General features: G+C 60.5%; 1 protein-coding gene across 1 annotated transcript in view; it reads right to left on the bottom strand.

The window, feature by feature from the left end:
- CELSR1 (cadherin EGF LAG seven-pass G-type receptor 1) overlaps positions 1 to 24,640 on the bottom strand; it is a 135,580-nt gene extending 110,940 nt beyond the window's left edge. Inside the window, 1 exon segment of the mRNA XM_055329418.1 lies at positions 20,758 to 24,640. Coding sequence (XP_055185393.1) covers positions 20,758 to 24,286 — 3,529 coding nt within the window. The 5' untranslated portion in view covers positions 24,287 to 24,640.
- Between the last annotated feature and the right edge of the window lie 681 nt (positions 24,641 to 25,321).

Raw genomic sequence — 25,321 nt, 5'->3', positions numbered from 1 at the left:
CCCTGACCCATCAAGGTGAAGCCACAGAAGCTATGGTCTCCTTTTTTTTTTTTTTTAAGATTTTATTTATTTATTCATGAGAGACACACAGAGAAAGGCAGAGACATAGGCAGAGGGAGAAGCAGGCTCCGTGCAGGGAGCCTGATGTGGGACTCGATCCTGGGACTCCAGGACTACACCCTGGGCCAAAGGCAGATGCTTAACTGCTGAGCCATCAGGGATCCCCAAGCTACCATCTCCTGGTGGGAAACACACTAACGACCTCTTCAGAGTGAGGGATCCAAGCCTCAACATTTAAGGAAAAGGAGCCCTCGGCTGCTGGGCTCATCCCAAGGGGACTGCAGCCCCCCCCTCCCAGGGCATCCCCTCCCAGGTAATTAAACTGAGCTGGACACACAAACAGGCGTCAGCAGGGTGCCCTGTCCCGGGACAAAGGGACGGCCCTGCGGTGTGAGGGCCACAGAGCTCAGGGCGCACCATCACCGCACCATCACCACGACGACCCTGCCCACCAGGGCCCGCAGGGAGGCATGCGGCCCCTCCAGGATGAGCCACACGGTCACTTTCTGAGGGTCATTTTCTGAGAACCAGAAAGCCACCGGCCACGTGAAAGGTCCGAAAGAGCAGAGGAAAAACTGCGACTTGAGGGGGACCCCAGGGTGGCTCAGCGGTTTAGCGCCTGCCTTTGGCCCAGGGCACGATCCTGGAGTCCCGGGATCGAGTCCTGAGTTGGGCTCCCGGCATGGAGCCTGCTTCTCCCTCTGCCTGTGTCTCTGCCTCTCTCTCTATGTCTATCATAAATAAATTAAAAAAAAAGAAAAGAAAGAAAGAAAGAAAGAAAGAAAGAAAGAAGGAAGGAAGGAAGGAAGGAAGGAAGGAAGGAAGGAAGGAAGGAAGGAAAGAAAGAAAGAAAGAAAGAAAAACTGCGACTCGAAACAAACCAGAAGGTCAATGAGGACTCGCTCTGGGCTTGGGGTTTGGGGCAAGTTCCTGCTTTCCCCTTTATGCTTTTCTGCACTGCCAGAATTTTCTAGAATGAGCATGCTCATCGTTGCAAACGAACCAAAAACGCTTCTGATTCTGAAAAGCAACTTCTATTAATACCCCGTCATAAAGCTTTAAGAAAATTAAAAATATCCAACGCTGGGTTTCTTTGCAGCATGTCTGCTCAGCGGTTTTTCTGGTTTTGTTTCTACCCAGGCACTGAAGATGGACTAGAAATGTGATTAATATGGAGGAAAAAAACCGCAGGCGACGAGCACAGGTGGGCACTGCCTGAGGACCACGCCGTGGCTCTGAGTCCACGCAGCCGCACCTGGACACGCACGACTCCCGAATCCCCCTGGGACAGCATCTGTCACAGAGTCGCAGCTCCCCCGGGCAAGCAGGGCACGGAGCAAACCTCTCCTTCTTCTCTATTTTATGACACGACGTTAACTCTGCTCTCTGGCAGGCTTTCGACCGTTCATACAAAAAACACTGACCACGTCTGCCCCATGGGCAGGGCATCTGCGAACATCGAAAGCTCTAGATGCCAGGGCCTGGGACGCTTGGGGCAGAGGGGCAGACACTCTGCAGGGCCACGGTCCCTGGGGGCCCCCAGGGCATAAAGGGGCAGCCCGGGGTGACACTGAGGGCACACGGAGAGGGGACGGGACGGCGGCCAGACGGAGGGTCAGGGACCCGGGCACCCTCCATGGCCGGGTGCTCCCAGCCCTGCGAGCGTCTCCGGATAATTAGACCCAATTACCCGCCTCCCTTCTGGAAATTCAGCCCAGGCGCTGAATGAGCGCATCCCCCTGCCCGGGCCACATAACTGTGGAGTGACGGATTCCTCCTCTTTTCTTCCCAACATCAGCTATTTCTGCCATGACACGCTTGGCATCCTGCTGCCTTCGGGGAAGTACAAATCATTTCCGTCCCGAGGTCCCCGAGCTGGCACAGACCAGCCCTGAGCCCGGGGCCCCCGCGTCCAGGAGGGAGGCACTCGGGGCACGGAAGCGTCCAACTGCACATCTTAGTCCTCCGTGCATCAGACGGGGCAACGGGCACTGTGTCCGTGATCACAGTCGTGGGCAAAGCAGCGTGTAAACCCTCAAGGAGATAAAATCCCCACTCGAAACCAGCCCCCCGTGGAGGCTCATGACTCAGGTTTCTGGGGAAGCCCAGGGCAGCCTGCATCCTCGTCCACACTACACCGTCTCCACCAACACGGAGGTGACCCAACGCCCATCCTCCGCCCTACATCGTCAGGAGCAAAGGCCATCGGGGGGATTCGCCACAGTGAGACCCGGCCCGGGGGGGCTGCTCCACACACCAGCTGGGGGGGCTGCGGCCTGGAGCGCACCTCCCGAGGGCAGCAGCCCCTCCATCCGCTCCGTCACTCCGGCCGGCCTGCACTCACCGGCACACAGACCACTCAACGAATGCTCCTTTGGATATGGGCTCGGAGACTGAAGCCATATAAAGACCCTGCAAATGTCCCACTCAGTTTGTCCCAATGTTTCCCTCGGCACATCCACCTTTCTCCCAGCTCCCAGCCACCAGCGAACAGGAGTCCCTGAGAATGGAACTGCCTCTGACCTTGACTGCACACCTGCCCCACCCAGCTGGGCCCCCACAGCACCACGAGGTGGGGGGAGGCACCAACACCACAATGTGACAGTGCCAGAGGCTGGCCAGCGAGCCTGCTGAGCGGGCCATCACGGCTCCCGCCTGTCCTAGTTGGCCATAGGTGAACTGCTAACCTGCGTGACACTGCCGCCCCACACTGAAACAGGCCCCTGTGTGCCGTCCAAGAGGCCCCAAAGCTGAGGTCCAACCGTGTTCTAATCCCGGAGGCCCGGGGCCCTGCCCCTCCGGCTGCCAGCCAGTCAGAACCAGAACTAGGGGGACACGGCTCAAGGACGCCAGAAGGGCGCCTGTCACCAGGTCCCTGCGGGAGGCAGGACAATGGATACTCTCCCTCCCTGTGGATACTCTCCCTCCCTGTCCGTGTCCCCAGATGGTAGCCGACTCTGTGGTCCCCCTCCCGGTGTAGAAGTCCCTCTGCCACAGGAGTGGGGAGCTCGCAGCTCAGCACCACCTCTCTGAGTCATCCCCACGCCTCCGGCAAGTGCAAGTCCCTGCAGGAAAAGCCTGGAGCCCCCACCCACCCAGGGATGCCTGCCTGCACCCGCAGTCCCCAAGCCCAGCAGGTGAGCACCCGGCCACTCTGGGCCTCCCGGCATCCATGCAAACCCCACACGTGGAGCCTGTGCTGCTTCAGAACTCAGGGTCACTGTCACAGGCCCGACCCCAGGGGGCAGGGGACCCGCACAGGCACCTCCACACTTAGGTCTCGGCTCTGCATCTCCTCGGAGGTCTCACAGGACCCCTTGGCCCACCACCCCGAGGGCACCGTGTTGGAGTGGATTCATTTTGAAGTCTGGTTTCCTAGGGTTCGGCTGACCTAGTCTGAGCCCTGGGTGGCAGGGACAAGCCCCAGAAGGTGACAGCACGTGTGCCCACGGCACAAAGGCAGAGAAAGTGAGAGAGGTGGGAGCTGGCTCCCCTTCTGCTCCTCCACCCCCAACTCCCTTCCTGATACCTTTCTCCTTTTTTTTTTTTTAAGACTTTATTTATTTATTCATAGACACACAGAGAGAGGCAGAGACACAGGGAGAGGGAGAAGCAGGCCCCATGCAGGGAGCCCGATGTGGGACTCGATCCCGGGTCTCCAGGATCACACCCCAGGCTGCAGGCGGTGCGAAACCGCTGCGCCACCGGGGCTGTCCTCCCTTTCTCCTTGAAATCCCTCAGGTGACTGTGTCCCTAGGGGACACCGCCCGGTTCGTCTAGTTAATAAAGCTAGTTTCCGAAAAGCAGGAGACAACAGGAACGCATCGCAGGATCAAACTTTCCTGAAGTACTAAACCCTCCCCTCCGGACATGCGCTCGCCCCGACCGGCCTCAGCCACCTGGGCGGTGAGCATAGGTGTTACCAAGCAAGCTGGTGGGCGGACATGCCAAGCTGTAGGACGCTGATGGGTGCCAGAAGTTCACAGGAAGGACACCTGGCTTGGACCGGGCTGCCGGGGCAGGGCGAGCCCTTGACGCGGGGTGAGCCAGGCGGCGGGGAGCAGGGCCGCCCACAAGACGCCGAGGAGGCCGCAGGGCCCGCAGGGGCATCACGAGCTGCACGCTGCCACCGGGCATCTGTCCCATAAGCAGGTGCCCCGAGGGAAGGGTCCCGGGTGACCTAGGTGGGCTCTTGGCGCAGGAACTCACCGGGCAGCAGCCCCGGTCTGGGACACAACACGACCTCGGAACCTCGGGGCAGAGTCTAGAGCGGCGGCCGAGGCTCTGGGAAGTCAGACAGGCGGCAGGGACAGGATTCCATGTAGGAACAGAAGGGGAGGGTTGAATGAAGCCTCAGGCCCAGACACATCTGTCGGGTCCAGGTGAGGGGGCAGGAGGTGAGGGAGATGGGGGCGGAGCCACACTTAGGGACCATGGACGGAGGGCCAGCCGCAGGGACAGCAGACGGGCTGGCGGGTCAGGACGGGGCCCAGCCAGCACCAGCCAGGCACAGCTGGGCACAGCCAGGACTACAGGCCCAAGGCTCCAGGGGACTGTCTGCCTAGGTAACAGCAAGGGGACCCACCCGGCCTGCCTTGCCCAGGACTCCCGCATTCTAGGACTGCAGTCCCACATCCCGAAGCCCCTTGGGCCCCAGCACTAACTCTAGTGCCCACCTAGATGGGGCACACATGGCATCAAGGCAAAGACCCGAAGACTGTGTTTCCAGCTCTCAAGGCAGAACCTCCGGGCTCCGTGCCCCTGCAGGCGGGCACATCGACCTGGGCCCTGGCTATGGGCCGCCCGCCGGCCCCCGCCCCTGCCCCCTCCACCACACACCCCCTGAGGATGAGTGTGGACACTTGCCTCCCCTCGCCGGACCTCCACCCACCTCGCTGCTAAAGGCAACCAGGCCCGATCCATTGCCACAGATAAGTCTCATTTGACAAGATCTCTTCAGGTAACAACAAGGTAAACCAAAAAACATACAGTTTGGGGGGAGGAGAAAGTTCTGCAACTACATGGAATCAACGCTTGTGCAGATTGTGTGAAGGTCCTCAATACCACCGGCTTGTCCACTCAAGATGGCTCAGTGGGTGCATTCTGTGTGCAGCAAACTGTAGCCCACACGTAGCCTGCCCCTGGGCATCGGAACCACAGGCGGCTGGATGGGCTGGACCGCGATCCTGGACGCGGCTACCGACGGCTAAGGGTATGTGGAGCCGACCCACACGACGCGGTAGGACCCCAGCCTCTGGCAGCATCTACACCAGTCTCATCTCATCAAGCCAAACAGGACAGGACACACTTGCAAAGCCCTTTCCGGTGGCTCAGTGGTTGAGCGTCTGCCTTGGGCTCAGGGCATGACCCCGGGGTCCTGGGATCGAGTCCCACATCGGGCTCCCTGCATGGAGCCTGTTTCTCCCTCTGCCTGTGTCTCTGCCTCTTTCTGTGTCTCTCATGAACGAATAAATAAATAAAATCTTTAAAAGAAAAAAAAGCTCCTTCTTGCCATGTCAACACCCCCCAGGGGGTTCCCAGCCATCCCACTGCCCTGTGCTCCCTCGCTCCCCTGGCAGCAGAGGCCCCTCTCTCGGGCTCTCACCAGTTCACACGGGCAACACCCAAGAGCCGGGACAGGATGCTGTGGCGCTAACCACTGCTCATCCCTCCCTACTTCCGAAATCCACCTGCCGCTGACCCCCGGGATCCCCCCCAAACCCGTGTCGCGGCTGGGCCCGCCACAGGATGCTCCTCTTGGTTTCCCCAAGCAGTGGTTATAAGGGAAAGACTCGGAGGCTGCGGTGCTCAGCTTCCTAGAGCTCAGATGTGGAGACACCGTTTCTGTGGAAGAAGAATCCAGAGTGTCCTGGACCAGGTGGGCTCCCCCCGATGGCCCATGGCACAGAGCAGGGTGGGGGGACCCCTCTGTGGGCTCCCCTGCCTCACTTCCCCAGCTGTAGGGAAAGGAGCCAGCCCATTTTCATGATGTTCCAAATTCACTTCTGGTCAAAACACACCAGGCCACTGGGCAGTACCAACCAGAGAAGGGAAAACAGAATCCCAGCCACAAACAATGGCTTTCCCAGGCCAAACCGGGGACTCTCGGACAGCTGTCCTGACCCTAAAGCCCTCAGCTTCCTGCCTCCTGGTTTTCCCCCCAAACAGACTCATCTAGCACTTGTCACTTTCTATCTGGTGGTAAGCAGTGCAGCCAGGATGTAGAACCCAGTCCCTGACTAGTGTCCCCCACCCCCGGGAGCCCCTGCCCCAGCCCCTGTCCCTGCCCCAGCCACAGCCACAGCCCCTGCCGCTGCCCCAGCCACACAGCCCCTGCCCCTGCTGCAGCCCCAGCCCTTGCCCTGCCCCTGCCCTGTCCCAGTCCCAGCCCCTGCCCCTCCCCTAGCCTCTACCCCTACCCCTATCCCTGCCCCAGCCCCAACCCCAGCCCCTGCCCCTCCCTGCCCCAGGCCCTGCTCCAGCCCCAGCCCCTGCCCCTGCCCCTGCCCCAGCCCATCCCAGTCCCAGCCCCTGTCCCAGCCCCAGCCCCTGCCCCTGCCCCAGCTCCAGCCCCTGCCCCAGCCCCTGCCCCTGCCCCAGCTCCAGCCCCTGCCCCAGCCCCTGCCCCAGCCCCTGTCCCACTTTCTCGGGCATCTGGCTGCATGGTGCAGTGCCCTGGCAAACACGCTGTAACTCATGGCTGTATTTCCTGCCCTGCACACACACACACCCCTGACCCCTGACAGCCACGTGCCGGATACATAGGAAATCGCCCAGAACAATAAACTTTCATATTTTCCATTCTCTCTTTGAAGATCTAGGGAACTCTGAATTATACGTTAGAGAATTTTCCATGCTTAGGGGAGAGAGCTAAATTGAAAAGGTGCCTCCCACAGCCGTGTCACTCGGCAGTGAGGCACAAAAGGCAAAGGCAGGCCGCGCTGTCATCGCTTCAGACTGTGCCTCAGTGCCCCACGCACCCCTGTGCCGTTGCTCAAGCCACACGGGCTCTGCACCCTGCTCCTTCCCAAGGGATGCCCAGAGGCAGGAGCACGCAGCCCAACGCCGCTCGTATCCCTCAAGTGACACAGGGAGTGGGGGGCCTGTGTGAACACGACCCAAGGGGAGCCTCGGCCTGTGAGCTATTGGGTCTCACTGGAGGAGCCCGAGGGGAAAAGAGGACAGAGGCGCAGCATCCAGATGGGCCACGTGGCATCACAGTAAGGGAGACCAAGGCAGTGCTTCGGGTGCTCAGCGGGCCAAACCGTGGGTCCCAGGGACAAAGCAGAACTCCGACATCCCACTGAACACAAAGGCATCAGAGCCACCACCTAAAGGTGAAGGCAGGTGCTGTGGTGGGTTAAGCTGTGGCCCCCAAACATGTTATGTTGAAGTCCTAACCTGTGGTACCTGCGATGTGTGACCCGATTTGGAAATAGGGCCTTTGCGGGTGATAATGAAGATATAAATTAAGGGGGAGCCCAGGTGGCTCAGTCGGTTAAGTGTCTGTTGATCTAAGCTCAAGTCTTGACCCTCAGGGTCCTGAGGTCAAGCCCCGTGTTGGGCTCCATGCTGGGTGCGGCTTCTACTTTAAAAAAAAAAAAAAGATATAAATGGAGACGGGGTCAGAGTGGGGAGTAGCTGAGCCGGTAATTCAGTAGGACAGGTGTCCTTACACAGGAGAGGGCGCACAGGCCACACGCAGGGAGGTGGCCACTTGACAACAGAAGCATAGCTGGGGGGACCCGGGGCCAGCCAAGGAGGCAGGAAGGGGCCTCTCACAGAGCCCTCCCTCCCAAGGCTGCCCCGCCGACACCTTGATTTCAGATTTCTGGCCTCCCGAACAGTGAGAGAATAAATTCCTGTTGTCCTAAGCCACCGGTTTGTGGTGCATGTTACAGCCCCAGGAAGCTGACACAGCAAGCCTGTCACCTTGAGGAATGGGGCCAAACAGAACCGGCCCTGGCCCCTCACTGAACCTGACATCCATCCCGTCACAGCCCCTTTGGCTCCCGGGGAAGCCTGCATCAAGCCAGGTGGCAGCCTATAAAGATCTGTAGGTGAGGAAGACCCTTCCAGAAGGTGCGCAGAGCGGGAGCTTGGGTTACGTGCCTTCACATCACACACAAATCCAAACCTCAAACCCTCTCTGTACACAAACTCCAGAAGGAACAAGGGGCCAAGGAGATGCCCAGCAGGGACCTGACACAGCTCAGCCAAAAGCAATCCCAAGACGCCACCCTCATCGCCGCCGCAGACCTGACCCCTGGCCGTACCACCTTGCAGACCCCAGCCCCCGAGCCCCGAGGATAATTCTGCTCAGCACCAGTGAGCTTACCTCCCTCCCCAGAAGCTGCAGCTTGCAAGCCCCTAATTGGAGCCACTCACCAACACCCAGGTCCTCACCCCCCACCCTTCAGTAACACCCACCGAGGACGCTCATTGCTCCTGGGCTCCCTGAGAAGCGTCTCCCCACCGTCCTTTACCTGCAGGGTCCCCCTGACTTGCCACATCCACTGGCTGACCAGGGTGCTTACACAAGTAAGCTCCCCCCACATCCTATCTTAAAAACAGGGCAGAGTCACATAGAAGACTCTGGAACTCCTCACTCAGGCCACCTCCCCTCCCAGGGGCTAGGAAGTTACAGACAGAGACAGTGCACGCTTGTGATGCTCCGAGGGTCCCTCCTCACCTCTCAGGCCATCGTCACGGAGCTAACACTGTGTCCAGTCCTCTCAAATGACTACCCCCCCGACCTGTGCCACGGAATATTCCGGTTTTCCGAGGTTGCTCTAGCAACTCTGGTGACAGTCACCTGTCCTCTGGCAGTCTGGGACAGCAGAGGACACCCTCGTGTCGCTAGCTTCCAAGAGTCGACGTAGATGGCAGTGAAGCAGTGACGCGGGCCACCAGGCGGGCAAACCCCCAAGCAAGGTGCTCGGTGGAAACAGCCAGATGCAAAAGCCTACACAGTATGTGATTCTGATCAGAAATCTCCAGAACAGGCCAACGCACAGGGACAGAAAACTGGTGCCTCCCAGGTTTGGAGCAGGGAGATGGGGAGTGGCCAGGATGGGTCCAGGGTTCCCTTCAGGTGTGACACAAATGCTTCAGGGGACAGAGGCGGGGGCAGCATATCAGTGCAAATGCACCAAATGCCACGGAGCTGTGTGCTGTGACATGGAGAATTTCATCTCAATAAAAATGAAAGCGGAGAAAGTTCAAGCCCAACTGCTTAAACATGTTAAAATTGCCAATAAAAATCCGCCTAGGCCTGCAGGCTGACTCGGTCACGAGGAGAGGGGGCCGAGGGGCAGGGTGGGGTTGGCGAGAGCAGAGCCCCCCCTGTGCTCCCCGAGCAGTGGGGTCGGGCCTGAATCTCCAGCCCCGAGCCCGTCATCGGCCTCCCTCCCAGGCTGGGCTGCAAGACACTGGGGTCACCTGTGTGCCCAGGGCCCCGAGGACCCTTCTTCTCACCCTGGGCTTCTAGAACAAGGTACATGTTCATCTTGCAGCTTCAAACACCTAGTCAAACACCAAAGAGATTTCACACATGTTCAGACACCAAAGTTACACTAAAGCACCCACCCCTTTTGCTGTTTACGATGTCAGGACACCAGTGGAAAGTCTGGAAACGCACAGAATGAGGACCCCCGGACAGGACAATAGGGGGCCGGGCTGAGCCACTCAACTCCGGTGCAAACAGTGTGCCCGAAACCACAGGCAGAGGCACCTGCTCCCACACGTCCAGCACCTAAGTGGTCAGAACGGTTTTATTAGCACTTTTTTATTGTGGTAAAATACAAACAAAATTGAAGACTTTAAAACATTTGAACAGTTGGTGGCATTAAGCGTATTCACGCTGCGGTGCGACCATCACCTCCATCAGTCTCCAGGACTCTTGATGTTGCAGAACTGAAACCCTGTCCCCTTTAGGCACTCACTGCCCCCTCCCTCCCCCAGCCCTGGGGCCCACCATCCTACCTCGGGTCTCTGTGAACGCGGCCACCCTAGGAACTTCATTATCTCCTACGATACGTGTCCTTTCATGCCTGGCTTATTTCACGGGGCACAATGTCCTAATTTTTCATCCATGTTGTAGCACGGGTCCCAATCTCCCTCCCTTTCAAAGCTGACTAAAATGGAACTAAAATCCCATTGTACGGATATGCCATTTCTGCTCATCCATTCATCTGCCCATGGACACTTGGGTGCCTCCACCTTCCGACTATCACGAACCACGTTGCTGTGAGTATAGGGTTGCAAGTACCTGATCCAGGCTCTGCTTTCACTTCTTCTGTGTCTATACCCAGAAGTGGGATTCCTGGATCCTCTGGCCATTCTATGTGTAGTTTTTTGAGGAAGTGCCATACTGTCTTCCATGGTGGCTGCGCTATTTTACATCCCCACTAACAGGGAATGAGGGTCGAATTTCTCCCCATCGTAGCCATCCCTTATTTTCTGCTCTGTTTTGCTTTTACGATCACCACCCTAAAGGTGTGAGGTTGTATCTCATTATGGTTCTGGTTTGCATTTTCCTGAGGAGGAGTGATGTTGAGCATCTTTTTCATGTGCTTGTTGCCCACGTGTTCGTCTTCATTGGAAAAACCAAGTCCGTTGTCCATCTTTTAATCGGGTGGTTTCTCTCTTGTTGAGTTGTAGTGGTTCTTTATGTATTCTAGATAGTAACCCCCTACCAGATCCATGATTCGCAAATACTTCATGATAGCTTTTAAATGAGGTAATTTCTCAGCAGCTGCAATGTTCATGGCAAGAAAAAGTTTTCCCAAGACACAGCCACACCTTCAGGCTGGGTTTCTGTTTTTCTCTGATCCTTCGTCTATAAAACGATTACAGGGTTGGAGTCAGGATGAGGGTCCTGGGTGATGACCCTCCCACCATCTCGTCTCAGTGGTCACTGAGGCCCAGAGGGGGCTAACTTGACCAGTGTTAGCAATCAGCACCCAGAGTGCCACCTGGGCTTCACCGCCAGGGAAACCTCGTGCTCTTTCCGACACCAGAGATGTGTCACAAAGCAGCCAGGGACAGCTGCGGGGACCACGGCCACGTGTGGCTGTCTCCAAAGTGGGGCTGCACGGCAGCTTGAACAACCTTACTCTGTGAAAACCGTCCTTTGACAGTCAACTCGCTGATAAAAGTTTATTACCCTGCAAGAGAGTTCTTATCTCTGAACGCTAACACAGCATATGACTTTGTTTGAACTAGCTGCTGTAAGTTTACCTTAACCAAGTATCACTTAGATTCGATATTTTTTAAACCCTTCCCCCAAAAAATTGAGAACTAGAAGTTGAAACAATTGAAAAAGAAGGAAAAATTCTGATTGATGGAGAGAGGGAGAGAGGAAGGAAGGAAGGAAGGAAGGAAGGAAGGAAGGAACGAAGGAAGGAAGGAAGGAACGAACGAAGGAAGGAAGGCCGGCTGGTCCTTGGCCAGGACAATCTGTGCTCTCGAAGCTGGAGGGCCCCAAGGGCACGTCAGCGAGTTCAGCATGAGCCCCCGGCGCTGTCCACCTCCCCACTGCCTCTGACTCTGACCACCGCACAGGTTCAGGCCCCTCCCCGCACCTATGCACATAGGTCCCACACTCCACAGTTTCCTGTGATACAGCTCTGGAGGCCCCACGAAGACTCAGGGACAGCTGCCAGGACCCCCTTGCCCTCATCGTGCAGCGGCTGCATCCCTGCTCACCTGGAGGGCTCCCGTGGAATCAGGCATGATGCACACGTGACCCACAGCCCTCCTGTTCGGGGTCACCCCACACCTGCGTCCCCAGGGCTGCCATTCCACATTGCTCCTCCTTGCAGGGCTTAGCCACTGGCCCACGGTGGGGTCACCTGTGGTTAGAGACCCGGACCACAAAACGGGAGCCTGACTGCCTACTGCTAGGGGCTCTGCAGCCTCTATGTCTTTGCCTATAAAATGGGGAGTCTCTGGATTCTGTAGAGATGACAAGGTGGGGCTTTGGGGGGGGGATGGCCCACAGCCCCAAGCAGTGTGGTGATGGGGCCCTTAGATGACCCTTGGATGGCCTCTTGGGGCATCGTCCTGGCTCTGAGGCCAGTCTCCCCCCAGGTCTGCAGAGGTCAGGCACTGACCACTTGACCTCAAAGTCCCAGGGGAGAGGAGGAGGGGGGCAGAGGGTAGGGCCAGAGGAGTGGAGGCAGCACAGTGCCATGGAGGGACTGAAAGTCTGCACACTATCAGCAGAAACGAGACAACAGGTGAGGGGCAGCCGGAGGAGAGGGCAGGGCTGCGACGTGGCATCACAGGGCCACACAGGCTGGTCCGACAGCTCAGGGCCTCAGTGGGACTCCCGCAGCTCTTGCCTTCTGAGCGTTGGGCCCACTGGCCTACTGGCAGGAGGCCACCCCAAGGCCACCCGTGGCTGGACCACACTGTCCCCTCAAGTTATCACAGGCACCTGAAGTCCCCGACCAAGGCTCATTCAAAACAGTTGTGGTCCTAACGTCCTGCAAGACGCATGGCCTCTGCCTCTGGGGGAAGAGGCGGGGGGGGGGGGGGGGGTGCGTCACAGCACCAAGCTCCCCTCCATCAGAGTCGCCTGCATTCCCCTCCAAGGCGACAGGCCTCCTGCACCGTCCTGGCGTGCTGGAGCAGCCGGAGAGGCAGAAAGGACAGACGGGCTCAGAGGAGGAAAGGCCTCCACCAGGCGGTGCAGGAGGCCGTCCTCGCACCTGCTCAACCAGCAGCCAGAGGGAAGAGTCAGGCCGCAGCAAAGGGACCAGGTGGAGAAGGCCAGCCCGTCCCTCCGTGTCCCGACAGCACGGCATGCCCAGTACACCCACCCACACCCTGTGGATGGTGCCGGCCAGGCTGTGCAGGGGGGAAACTGAGGCACAGAGCCATCCACCACCAGCTCCACGTGCAGACAGGGGGTGCCCTGGGGCGAGGCTTGGGAAAGCCAGTGAGGTCCCTCAAGGCCAGGAAGCCCCCCACCCCTGGGCCACCGTGGAGGGTCGGGAACAATCTGAACATCCCTGGAGAGCAAACCTGCGCAGTCAGCTCTGTGGCAGCTATGAGTCGGGCCTGTGAATCCGACAGGGCTGGTGACAGGGCCAGGGGCTGGGTGGGCTTCGCTCACCTCTCACACTTCCACAACCACAAAGCATGGCGTGTGCCCTTTCCCACCCATTTCCCGCCTGGAAGGTGGAGGGACTCTCCCCCCACCCACAGGGTTGAAGCAGAAACCTAGGCTCGTCCTCCGCGATGGCACATCACGACAAACACTGCGGAGGAGCCGCCGCAGGGTCCATCCCAGCAGCCACGGGGGGTGACCCGCCACACACCTGGCACCCTTGACATCATGATGCCCACTGGGTGACCCTACAAGCTAAAGGCTTGTGTGACCCCTTTCACGGGAGGGCCACGGTCCACGGTCCACAATGTCCCGGCCCCAACACGACCCTCTCACTACAGCGAAGGTTGCTGGGGTGTGTCAGGGTGGCTGGAAGGAAGGCTTACACACACGATCCGCCTCCAAAGTTGTTAAACTGTGTGTGCGTACATATGTGTATTGCGTCTATGTGTATTTGTGCATATATGTGTACCTGTGTCTACATGTCTATATGTGTCCACGTGTATGCATGTGCATGCATGTCTCTGCATGCACATGTGCATATTTTTTTTAATTTTTTATTTATTTACGATAGTCACACAGAGAGAGAGAGAGGCAGAGACACAGGCAGAGGGAGAAGCAGGCTCCATGCACCGGGAGCCCGACGTGGAATTCAATCCGGGGTCTCCAGGATCGCGCCCTGGGCCAAAGGCAGGCGCTAAACCGCTGCGCCACCCAGGGATCCCGCACATGTGCATACTTGTGTGTGCCTGTGTCTAGGTGTATGTCTACCTATATGCATGTTTACATGTGTCCACATGTATGTGTATGTGTGTACATGCACGTCTGTACGTGCACATGTGCATATTTGTGTGTGTACCTATACCTAGGTGTATGTCCACCTGTATGCATGTGTTTACATGTATCCACATGTATGCATATGTGTGTACATGTGTGTCTGTCCATGCACTGTGTATTTGTGTGTCTGTGTGTACCTGCGTCTAGGTGTATGTTCACATGTATGCATACGTGCATGTCTGTGTGTGCATATGTATTTGTGCATCTGTGCACGTGTCTATATCTAGGTCTACATATGTGTCCACATATATGCATATGTGTGCATGGATGTCTGTATGTGTGCATGTTTATTTGTGTTTTGCATGTATGTGTGTCTGCGTACCTGTGTTCACTGTGTGTGCATGTATGACTCTGTGTGCACATGTGTGTACATGTCTGTGTGCGCGTTTAAGAGAAACCCTGGCCCATCTCCAGGACATCAGGAGACGCTCACTGGAGTGATAGAACGATGAAGAGCTGCTGACGGGCTTTTCCCAGCTCTGGAATGTTCACACCCAGAAAGGGGAACAGATCACCAAGGTCTTCACAAGTTCTTATCTGAAGCCAAAGCACGAGAACACAGCCAGGGGAGCAGACCTCTTCCCCCGGGGCCACGGCCCCAGCAAGGCCCGGAGGGACCCAGAGTGGGGCCTAAGGGGCGTCCTGTCTTCTGTGCTGGCCTCCCCTGGTCCCCCGTGGTCTCTGCAGGGGGACCCTCCTTCTAGGCCCCTCAGGCTCAGTCCATGAATAACCGACAGCCAGGGCACAGCACCCACAGTGTAGACAGAGCAGCCCAGCAGACTCACAGGGGAGACACAGAGGGGGTCCCCGTCATCCCCCACAAACTCAAGGCTAGTTCCCTGCCCCTTACACCCTGAGACCCCACACCTTCCATGCTTCCTCAGGCCACCCCAGTGACCCTCCCCAAACACGCAGGGAGCAGGGCTCACTTAACCCCACCCACCCACCCCCAGGGTGCAGGAATCCTACGGCTTTCCTACAAACCTATGTGTTCAGGTTACAGGAGGAGCAGAAACACCAGAGAACTATTACCCCCAAGGCTGCGAGCAGAGAAGAATCATGCCAGATTCGGGAATATTTTCCACACGCCCAGCCCTACACGATAAAATCTACTTCTGTTTGCATCCGAGTGCTGGCAGGGTGGAGGCCCGTGGCCCCGTGCCACACAACACGCCCCTCAGGGCACGGACGCCGCTGCCAGGCCCAGGCAGCCACCGTCCCGACCCGCTTCCTTGACGGCTTTCTGTTTGGGGCTGTCACATGGGCAGGTGTGCACATCTTTCCAGCAGTGGCTGGGGCCGTGGACGGAGCTTGGGCGTCCCCAGCACACCAACACCCCAGTCTATTTCCATACAGGAGCTCTGTCCCCCCCTCCTTCCAAGGGGTTCACCTGCCTGCAGCCTTTCCTACATTTAAATAACAATCTCCCTGTCACTCTGAGTGGTAGGTGGGACCACAAGGAGACTTCAGGTCACCACATAACCAGTGCTGAGATGGGATGCCCTGGCCCTCCTGTGCATCCCTGTGGCCTTGGTCCCCTGCCATCCTCCCCTGACCCTCTGCTCCCCCATCCTCCCCTGACCCTCCTGCTCCCCATCACAGATCCTGCGAGTCAAAGAGAAATAGAAGTGACCGTCCCCAGCAGCCCTGTCTATACTCAGCTTGGCCACTGAGGCTTAGCCCTCACCCCTGGTGCCCCTGGAAGGTCTGGTGCCTGCACTAGGTGAGTACCTGCACAGGTAGGTAGAGGGACCAGAAGGCCTGTATGGTGCTGTGTTAGCCAGTCAGGTCCTCCCGGCCCTCAACTGAGCCTGGGTCACTGCAGGCTCCACATCCCTGTGGCCACCCCACCTGCCCTCAGCCCCATAGGCCTGTCCTCTGCTCCTCTGAGGGGCTCCCCAGCCCCCCCACTCGGCTCTCATGGGGGCCACCAAGGACCTCCCTTTGGTTAATTAGAGTCACATCTCTGTCCCCAGGCTACCCAGCCCCCATAAGTGACCCACTTTGGGACCTGCAGCCCCCGGAGCCCTGACCCTCCCGTTGTCCCCTTGTGTGTGGTTATTCCTGAGCAGAGCCATTGCTGCCCACAGGCCATGGGGGCCATGGCTCCTCGAGGCCACACCGGGGTCCCATTCCTGTCACACGCATCCCCTGCCCAAATGCCCTCACACCCCTGCAGACTGGTCACTGACCACCCCCAGCAACGACTGTCCTCTCTATCACCCTGAGGCCATGCTGACCACCTCTGGCCAGGACTCCAGCTGGTCTCTCCTGCCCAGACCTGTGTGTCCAGCCATCTTAGTGACAATGGTCAGAGGTGCCATAGCCACACATGGTCTCGTGCCCCCCTCCCAAAGCCAGCCTCCCCTGCAAGGACCCCAGCTCCGTAGGGGTACCTCCCTCATCTCACCCTTGTGCTCCTGGAGCCGGTTTGTTCTGGAAAGCACAGCCTGAGAGAACATGGCTTGGAAGCCACCATCCGGGTTCAAATCCTGGGGCTGCCCTGGATGTGCCGTCAAGCCTCCAGGGCCCTGCTCTGCTCCGGGCAGGATCATGCCATGTGCAGGCAGGTCGTGCCTGGGGAGGCCCTGGCACGTGGAGCAGTGGGCTGATCAAGCCTGTCATCGCCCCCGCGCCTTACCATCTAACCTCACAGACCCCACCTTGTCCACCCACGCTCCTCGGCCACCCCCATGCCTCCCCTGGCCTCCGAGCTCACTGCAGGGAGCCACCTCCCCATGGGCAGCTCAGACACACCCGGTCCTCCCTCGAGATCTCCCCCACCAGCCACCGAGCCCCACCCCCTGAGTCAGCCCTGTGCGGTTCAGGGGGCTCCCCCCACACCCTGCTCACCTCCTCCTGCATCTCCCTCTCCTCGATGGCAGTTGTGTGTTCACTGCGTGTACCGGCTCCTCGGCGCCCCCCGAACTCCCTGGAGAGCAGGGCCACGCTAGCTCCCCGGGGCCGGCATACAGTAGGTGCTCAGTAAAGGGACAAACACTCTTTTGTTTCTGAAAGTATGCTAGCAAGTGGCTACCCCCGGAGTTACGGGGAAGCCCTCGATGCTAGCAGCTGTGAGAAGCACCCAACCCTCCCGGGGCGCGGGGTGTCATCGGGGAGTCGGCTCCACGGCTCACACGGCTTCAGCAGCTCCAGCCTTTCCTCACCGTGAGACCTGGGAGGGACCCTAACGCTAAGTGGCAGACACAGCCCGGCACGGTGGCCCCCTCTCTACTTCCTTGTCTGCAATCACCTGTCGAGAATTCCCCGCCATACCCTGTATCTTAACCAGGCAGATACTTTCTAAAGCTTCACGAGGCCTCAGCGACTTCATGCCATATACTCCCCACCAAGGTCAACGACGGAAAGCTTGCTCGACCTTTATTTTATATTTTTTAAGGAGGCTCCATGCCCAGCACGGAGCCTGACGCAGGGCTTGATCTCAGGACCCCAAGATCAAGACCTGGGCCGAGATCAAGAGTCTGACGTTCACCCTGCTGAGCCACCCCGGCACACCGGGTTTGCTCAACCTCATTTCACCACGTTGCACTATTTCCCGGCGTGTCTGAATGACTCGCTACCCCACACGAGCTAGTCCCACATCCGCGGATCTGCAACGCCCACAAACGCAGGCTCATTTCCCACAGAGGGCCATGTCCTGCCCTAACCCCACAGGCACACACATGTTCTGGCCGGATTATAAATGTAGACCTTAGTAAAAGCTGACATCTAGAAAGATTAGAGAAAAGTATTTGGTGCTTGAAGGGTCCTGCTGGGTTAGCAGCTGGACCACTTTGAAAAATGCAAACACGATTTTTATAAGACATCCATAAGAAGGTCCCAATCACGGAATTTTAAACCTCGTTCAAAAACTGCCATGTCAAAAAATAAGCATTTTGTATCGCTGGATGTCCTCCAAAAATGGCAGTTATTTGAATGTGACTATTTCCTAATTCAAAAGCATTTTCAAATGGTGTTCTGCTCTTCGGCGGCTCCGTAAACCAATTACCTACTCACAGTCAAGATGCTTGGGCAAAACCCCTGACCTGGCAAAAGGAAAGGCCTTCCAGGCCCCCCCCCCAGGCAGGGAACTCCCTCCTGTAAGCACTCCCAATGAAGACCTCCCCAACCACCCCCAGGAGGCTGGCCCTCCCCCCTGCTGCTGGCCCTCCCCCCTGCAGGCCCTCCTCCCTACAGGTCCTTCCCCCCTGCAGGCTCTCTCCACCTGCAGTCCCTCTCCTCTGTAGGCCCTGCCCAAGCAGGCCCCCCATGCCCCCCCCCCGGGCAGGTCCTCTCCTCCGTAGGCCCTCCTCACCCTGCAGGCCCACTCCCATGCCTGGCCACCTCAGGCCCTCCCCAGTGTGCACCCTCACAACAGGCTCCTCTGCTGGCTGCACACAGCCCTTCCCGGCCTGGCTCCCACAGAATCCACTCCTCCATCCAGCACCTCCAGGGCAGTAATAACGCATGTCATCTTGGAGGCTTTAGGGCAGGGCTGTAAATCCGGAAAAGCCAATAACACTTCAATGAAAACAGGGTGTGAGTCCCAAACAACAGCTTTCCCCATTGTTTCTTTACAAAATCTAAGAATCCACCTTGCCTCCTTCAAAGATCAATCTTTTTGTTCTGTGTGTTTCTACACAATTCTCTGCTGTTTGGAATCACAGACTTGAGAGTTTACAGCCTTTGCTTCTCCGGAACATTCAGTAGCAGGCAAGTGGTCTGAGGGCTGCAGAGCATCCCAAGGTGCCCACTTCAAACCCCAGCAAGGAGTCAGCACTGAGCGAGGACTTGGCGCTGGAACAGTCAGCTTAGCAACGAATTCCTCGAGCATTTTCTCTCCAGCAAGAAGCATAACACTGCTCACCGCCCAGTTACCAGAGGAATAAGTGTCAGCAGTGCAAGAGTTTATAAAACTGTTGCTGTCTAATCAGAACCCAGGGAAAGGTAACCATTTATTCTTGGGGAGCCCCACCCCTGAGGCCCAGTGCCTGAATGGCACAAGCCTTCGTCACCACAGGGTCAGAGCCCAGCACCGGGTCACCAAGACAGTCCCCTATTGAGCCCAGATCCCCAGCCCGCCTTCAACTGTGGTCCTCGCAACCAGCCGTGGGCCCTCCAGGAAGGCAAGCAGCCCTCAGTAACTACCCTCTTGTGAACAAAATCCAGCCTAAGCCCTGTTATCCGGCTGCCATGAGAGGGGGGGCGCATTCCTGATGCTTCGGATGCACACCACATCCCTGCTTCCGCATCCACCGTTCCCACTAAAGCCCCATGTGTCCCCTATGAAACGAAAACCCCGTGATGTTGCCAAGTCATTTCTACACGGGGTATTTTCCACCCCGTTTCATCTAGCAGATACAGTAGCATAAGGAAAAAAAAAACAAAACTTCAAGAAATGCAAATGGAATTTAGGAAAGAGACTTTTTTTGTAATTGGTCGTTGCTTGGAATACCCATAACCTGGTTAACAATCTGCCCCATGGGCCTCTTCCATATTCTCTACTCATATTCACAACCTCACAAAACCTAACATGTTCACCTGCAGATAGACTGTGCCGCCAAAATCCACGGTGAAGGATTGCTCACTCCAAAACTGGACTTACTGACCTGTAAGTCCCGGATCTTATGAGCAAACAACTGAAGCTGGAACCTGTTTGCCACCCTTGGCGTATCACGAGTGATAACCACCCGTGAAAACAAAACAAATCAGAAAATCAATTTTTTAATGCTTGAAGGGCTCCCACCGTGATACTGTGCCCTAATAATTTATTGTTCAAAAGAGTCAACCGAGACAATTGACTCAAACAACCCCCGGGCTCCAAGCTTTTGTTGGTGATGGTTTGGTCTCGTGATTAAGATCACCTGCCTGCACCAGCAGACCACGTCCTCAAACAGGCCCCCTTAAGGAGCCGCTCTGTCCCCCAATTCCCACACCCTCGACCTGTGCCCTCTCCCTGGCCCTGCAGGCACACGGGGACCAACAGCACGGAGGACCAACGCTTTGCTGCCGAGCATTAGCCCGCTGGGCTGAGACCACCTCTCCTCTGCTCACCTCCAGCCCCAGAGAGGGCCAGCCGGATTCCCACACCGGCTCCACCACCAAACTGGGCAGGCCTCTCCGTAACACCCAAATTATAAGCTCGTGTCCAGGAGCAGAAGCCAAGATCAAACGAGGCTATGCTTTTCAAAGAGCTCCCAGACAGACGGGCACACATGAGCCGGATTGTTATTATCTGGAGGAGACAGGAAAAGAGACACCGCGGGAATCAACTCCAGCCATATTACGGGGTGACTCAGGGAACCATCCAGCAATTTCCAACCAGCACAAGGGGCGGGCAGTGACCTTTGATCTTGCCAGACAAGCAGACGGCTGACTGCAGAGCATCGCCAAGCAAACCAAGACGACTCCGATAACCCCGGAGAGCACGTTTTAATGGCACAAGCCAGAGCTGCAGCGTGCTGAGGAAGGCGCCCAAAATGCCCGGGTCTTGAACCTGAAGCAGCCCAGGACTGCTTCCAGCAAAAATGCTGAGGGAAGCAGCGCCGTACCCCTCCCACTCCCTTGGCCTCGGTGGGGAGCACGCCCCCAGCTCGCGGCACCAACCATCACACCAGAGGCCACAAAGCCCCAGAGTTGCCTGGGCCCTGCCCCGATGCGCCCCGGCACGTCAGGCGCCCCCCACCCCTGCAGGTCCCTGCGGCTCCCCAGGCGGCCCAGCGGGAGCCCTGGGGGCCACTCACCGGAAACGGACACCTCCATGAGCGCCTCCAGTGGCCGGTTGTTGTCCAAGTCGCGGCTAAGCTGCAGCTCGCCGGTGGCCGGGTCGAGCAGCAGCAGCTGCAGCTCGTTGCCCTGCAGGAAGGTGTAGTTGAGGCTGTCGGAGAGGTCCGGGTCATGGGCCGGGATGCGGCCAATCACGCCGCTGGGGAAGCTGTTGGACTTGTTGGTAACGTAGTTGTTGAAGAGGATCTGGAAATCGGGCAGCACGGGCGGGTTGTCGTTCTGGTCCAGCAGGCGGATGTGCACCGTGGCCCGGCTCACCAGCGGGGCCGAGGTGGCCTGCACCACCAGGACGTACTCCCGCCGCACCTCGAAGTCCAGCTCAGCCAGGGCGCGCAGGTCCCCGCTCAGCAGGTCCAGCTGGAAGACCTCCGGCACATTGCCCTCCACAATCTGATACATGATCTGGGCGTTGGGACCCTCGTCAGGGTCATTGGCACGGATCCTTGCCACCACTGACCCCACCGGGCTGTTCTCCTCCACAAACAGCTCCAGTTCGTCCCTCTCAAACACGGGGGGGTTGTCATTGATGTCCAGGACGCTCACCTGGATTTCCACTGAGGCGCTAAGGGGTGCTGGACTCCCCCGGTCCACGGCCAGGGCACGGAGGTTGTACACAGCCACGTTCTCCCGATCCAGCCGGCGCTGCGTCCGGATCACACCGGACGTGGGCTCGATGTAGAAGTCCCCATCACCGTCGTCCCCACCCTGGAAGGTGTACAGCAGGCGGCCATTGGGGCCCGAGTCCCGATCGGTAGCAGAGACCTGGAGGACGCTGGTTGATGGGGGTGCATCCTCAAAGACGGACCCCTGGTAGAAATCCCGCAGGAACCGGGGGGCGTTGTCGTTGGCGTCGAGGATGAGGATCTCCAGGGAGGTGGTGTCGGACTTCTGAGGGATGCCATTGTCCCGAGCGGTGATGGCCAGCGTGTAGGCGGCCTGGTCCTCATAGTCCAGCTCGGTCATGGTGTAGATGGTGCCAGTGTCTGGGTCGATGCGGAACTGCGGAACGGGGTCCTCCAGCACATAGGTGATGCGCGCATTCTCACCCGTGTCCTCGTCGGTGGCACTGATGGTGGCAATGGAGGTGCCCACCGGCCGGTCCTCGCTGACGCTCACGGTGTAGTGCGAGCTCTGGAAGACCGGCCGGTGGGTATTGGCGTCGGTGACGTTGATGAAGACCTGCGCGGTGTGCGAGCGGGTGCCGTCGGACGCGGTCACCGCCAGGACGTACTGCCGCTCCTGCTTGTAGTCCAGCGGCAGGGCCAGGGTGATGAGGCCGCCGCCACTCTGGCTGCTGAGGGCGAAGCGGTTGCGGGTGTTGCCACCTGTGAGCTGGTAGGTGATCACGCTGTTGGCATCTCGGTCACGGGCCCGCAGGGTCAGCACGCTGCTCCCCACGGCCGCGTCCTCATTCAGACGCAGCTCGTATACGGGCTGGGTGAACACCGGGTCGTTGTCGTTTACGTCCAGCACCGTGATGGACACACTGGCCGAGGAGCTCATGGGCGGGGAGCCGTGGTCGACGGCCTCCACCCCAAAGCTATAGTGCTCTATCTCCTCGCGGTCCAGCTCCGCGCACACGGTGATCCAGCCGGAGCTGTTGTGGATCTGGAACGGGAAGTCCGGAGGAGAGCCGGGGTCCTCGGTCCCGGGACCCCCACCGCCCAAGGAGCTGGACGCCGTGTCCACCAGGCGATAGCGCAGCCGGGCGTTCTCACCTGCGTCCGCGTCCACCGCCTGGATGTGCAGCACTGAGTGGCCCAGAGGCACGTTTTCCAGCACAGCTGCCTGGAAAGGGCTGCTCACAAAGATGGGGGCGTTGTCGTTGACGTCCAGCACCTGCACCAAGACCAGCCCCGAGGAATTGATGAGGGGAGGCCGGCCGCCGTCCTGGGCCTTGATGCGGAGCGTGTACTCCCGGACGGCCTCGAAGTCCAGCGGGTTGATCACGTCCAGGCTGCCGCTCAGGGAGTGCAGGTAGAACTGGCCCTTCAGGTTCCCGCTGACGATGCTGTAGTGGATGGCCGCGTTCTGGCCCTGGTCGCGGTCGGTGGCCCGCACGCGCAGGACAGGTGTGTTGACCGCCACGTCCTCGGGCACCTGGACCACGTAGCGCTTCTCGCCGAACTGGGGGTAGTTGTCATTCTCATCCTCCACCACGATGTGCACGGTGGCGGTGGCGCTGAGCGGGCCCGGGTTGCGGCCCTGGTCGTTGGCCTCCACCAGCAGCTGGTAGGCGGCCGCCTCCTCCCGGTCCACCGGCGCCCGGGTGCGCACCACGCCCGAGCGCGCGTCGATCTCGAAGACGCCCTCGGCGCCCTCCAGCAGGCGGTAGCGCATGTTGGCGTTGGAGGGCGCGTCGCCGTCGGTGGCGCGGATGGTCAGCACCTCGTAGCCCACCTCCAGGTTCTCACGCACGCGCTCGCGGTACTCGGACTGCTCGAAGGCCGGGCTGTGGTCGTTGGTGTCGCTGACCGTGACGGTGAGGTAGGTGGCGGCCGAGCGCCGCGGCCAGCCGTGGTCCAGCGCGCTCACCTTGAGCACGTGCGTGTCCTTGGTCTCGCGGTCCAGCGCGCGGGCCGTGCTCACGGCGCCCGAGGCCGCGTCGATGAGGAAGTAGCCGTTGGAGCGCTCGTCGAACAGGGCCTCCATCTGGTAGCTCAGGCGCCCCGCCTCGCCCTCGTCGGGGTCGTGCGCGCGCAGCTCGATGACCGCGGTGCCCGCAGGCTCGTTCTCGGGCACCGACACCTGGTAGCTGGGCAGCGGGAACTGGGGGGCGGTGCTGCCGCCCGCGCCGCGCCGCGCCCTTCGCGCCCCCCGGCCCTGGGGCCGGCCCTGGGCAAGGCTCGGCGGCGCCGGGGAGGGCGTCCCCGCGGCCGCCTCCATCGCCGGCCCCACCCGGCCCTCGCCGGCCCCGCGCCGCGGAGCGCACAGCAGGCGCAGGCGCAGGCGCAGGCGGGCCGAGCGCCCCCGCCGCGGGCAGCTGCAGGCGGGGAGCCGGGTCAGGGCCGCGAGCGCCCGGGGCAGCGTGGCCCCGCCGCCGCCGCCGGGGGCCGGGAGGCGGAGCACCGCGCCGGGCGGCGGGCCGGGGAGCGCAGCGCTCAGCTCCGCGCGGGGGGCCGCTCCGCGCCGCTCCCGGGCGCCGCACCCTGCCGGGCCGTGTGCGCGCACCCTCGAGCGGAGGCGCAGCGCCGTCGGGGCCCCGCGGGCCCCCGGGCGGACCGGCAGCGGCAGCGGCAGCGGGCGCCCCCCCGGGCGCCCCCGCCCGTCGGGGCTCCCGTCCAGCGGCTCCCGCAGCGCCCGCGAGGTGCGCGCGGCGGCCGGCGCGGGGGTCCAGCCCGCACCCAGGGCGAAGGCGCGGGCGCCGCCGGGCGCGCGCAGCTCCCAGGCGGCCGCTCGCAGCCCCAGCGCCGGGAGGGCGGCGGCCGCGGCCAAGAGCAGCAGCGCGGGCAGCGCGGGCAGCGCGGGCGGCGGCGGCGGCGCCATGGCCCGGAGCCCGAGCCCGAGCCCGAGCCGGGCGCCCGAGCACAATCCATGCACCCGGCGCGGCCCCGCATGCACCCGGCGCGGCCGGGGGACGGCTCCTGCGCGCGCCCCGGGCCCGCGGGGCGGCCCGCGCCCTGCCTCCCCGGGGGCCGCGGCGGGGACTCCGGGGGCCGCGCGCCCGCTCTCCCCCGCAGCTTCCACCTCGAGAGCACTTTGCCGAAGTTTGCGAAGTTGGTTTCAAGATGGCTCCTCCGCGCGTCCCGGGAGGGCGCCGCGCATCAACCTGCGGCGGCCGCGGCTCGGGCGGCTCCAGGTGGGCCCCGCGCGCGCTCCGCCGGGCGGCGTGGGAAGCGGGGCGGGCCCGGGCGGGGCGGGGGCAGCGCTCCGGGGCGGGCTGGGCCGCCGCGCGCCGCTCGGACCCCGCGGCCGCTGCCTGGGCGGTGCGCTCGGCCCGCGCCCCCTCGGCCGCGCTCTCCCCGCCCCAGCCCGCTGGGCCCCGCCCCCGGCCCCGCCGCGTATTGTTCAGCCCGGGGGGGAGCCGGCCCCGAGGTGCGCGCCGGGAGGATCGCTATGGAGACGCGGGGGCGCAGCCGGGCGGGGGCTGGGGGTGGGGGCTGGAGGCTGGAGGCTGGGCCCACTCCCCTGCCGGCCTCCCCGGGGGGCGGGGCCGAGGGAGCCGGGCCGGGAAAGGCGGGGCAGGGGGGCCCCCCGGCGGCCGCCACCGGTGGGGCGGCGGCTGCGCGGGTCCCGGGGGGCGCGGCCCGGGGCCCCCCGCCCCCTCCCACCCCCTCCCGCTCCCTCCCGCGGCCCCACCGCCACGCGGGCAGACCGACCCGCGGAGACCACCTCCCCGGCCGCCGCGCAGGTGGACCCGGGAGGTGCCCGGGAGGTGCCCGGGAGGCCGGGAGCGCCCGGGCCGGGACGGTGCGGCACGCGCAGCGCGACGCCGGAGCCCGCGGTGCTTCACCCGACAGAACTTCCCTGGACCTTGAAACGTAACCGGCAACCGACCGGATTCGGGTGCCACCGGGCTTA

Source organism: Nyctereutes procyonoides, unplaced genomic scaffold (genome assembly GCF_905146905.1).
Source record: "Nyctereutes procyonoides isolate TBG_1078 unplaced genomic scaffold, NYPRO_anot_genome, whole genome shotgun sequence".
Lineage (NCBI taxonomy): Eukaryota > Metazoa > Chordata > Mammalia > Carnivora > Canidae > Nyctereutes > Nyctereutes procyonoides.
The sequence above is the reverse complement of the archived record's forward strand: the minus strand, read 5'-3'. Positions and strand labels throughout refer to the sequence as shown.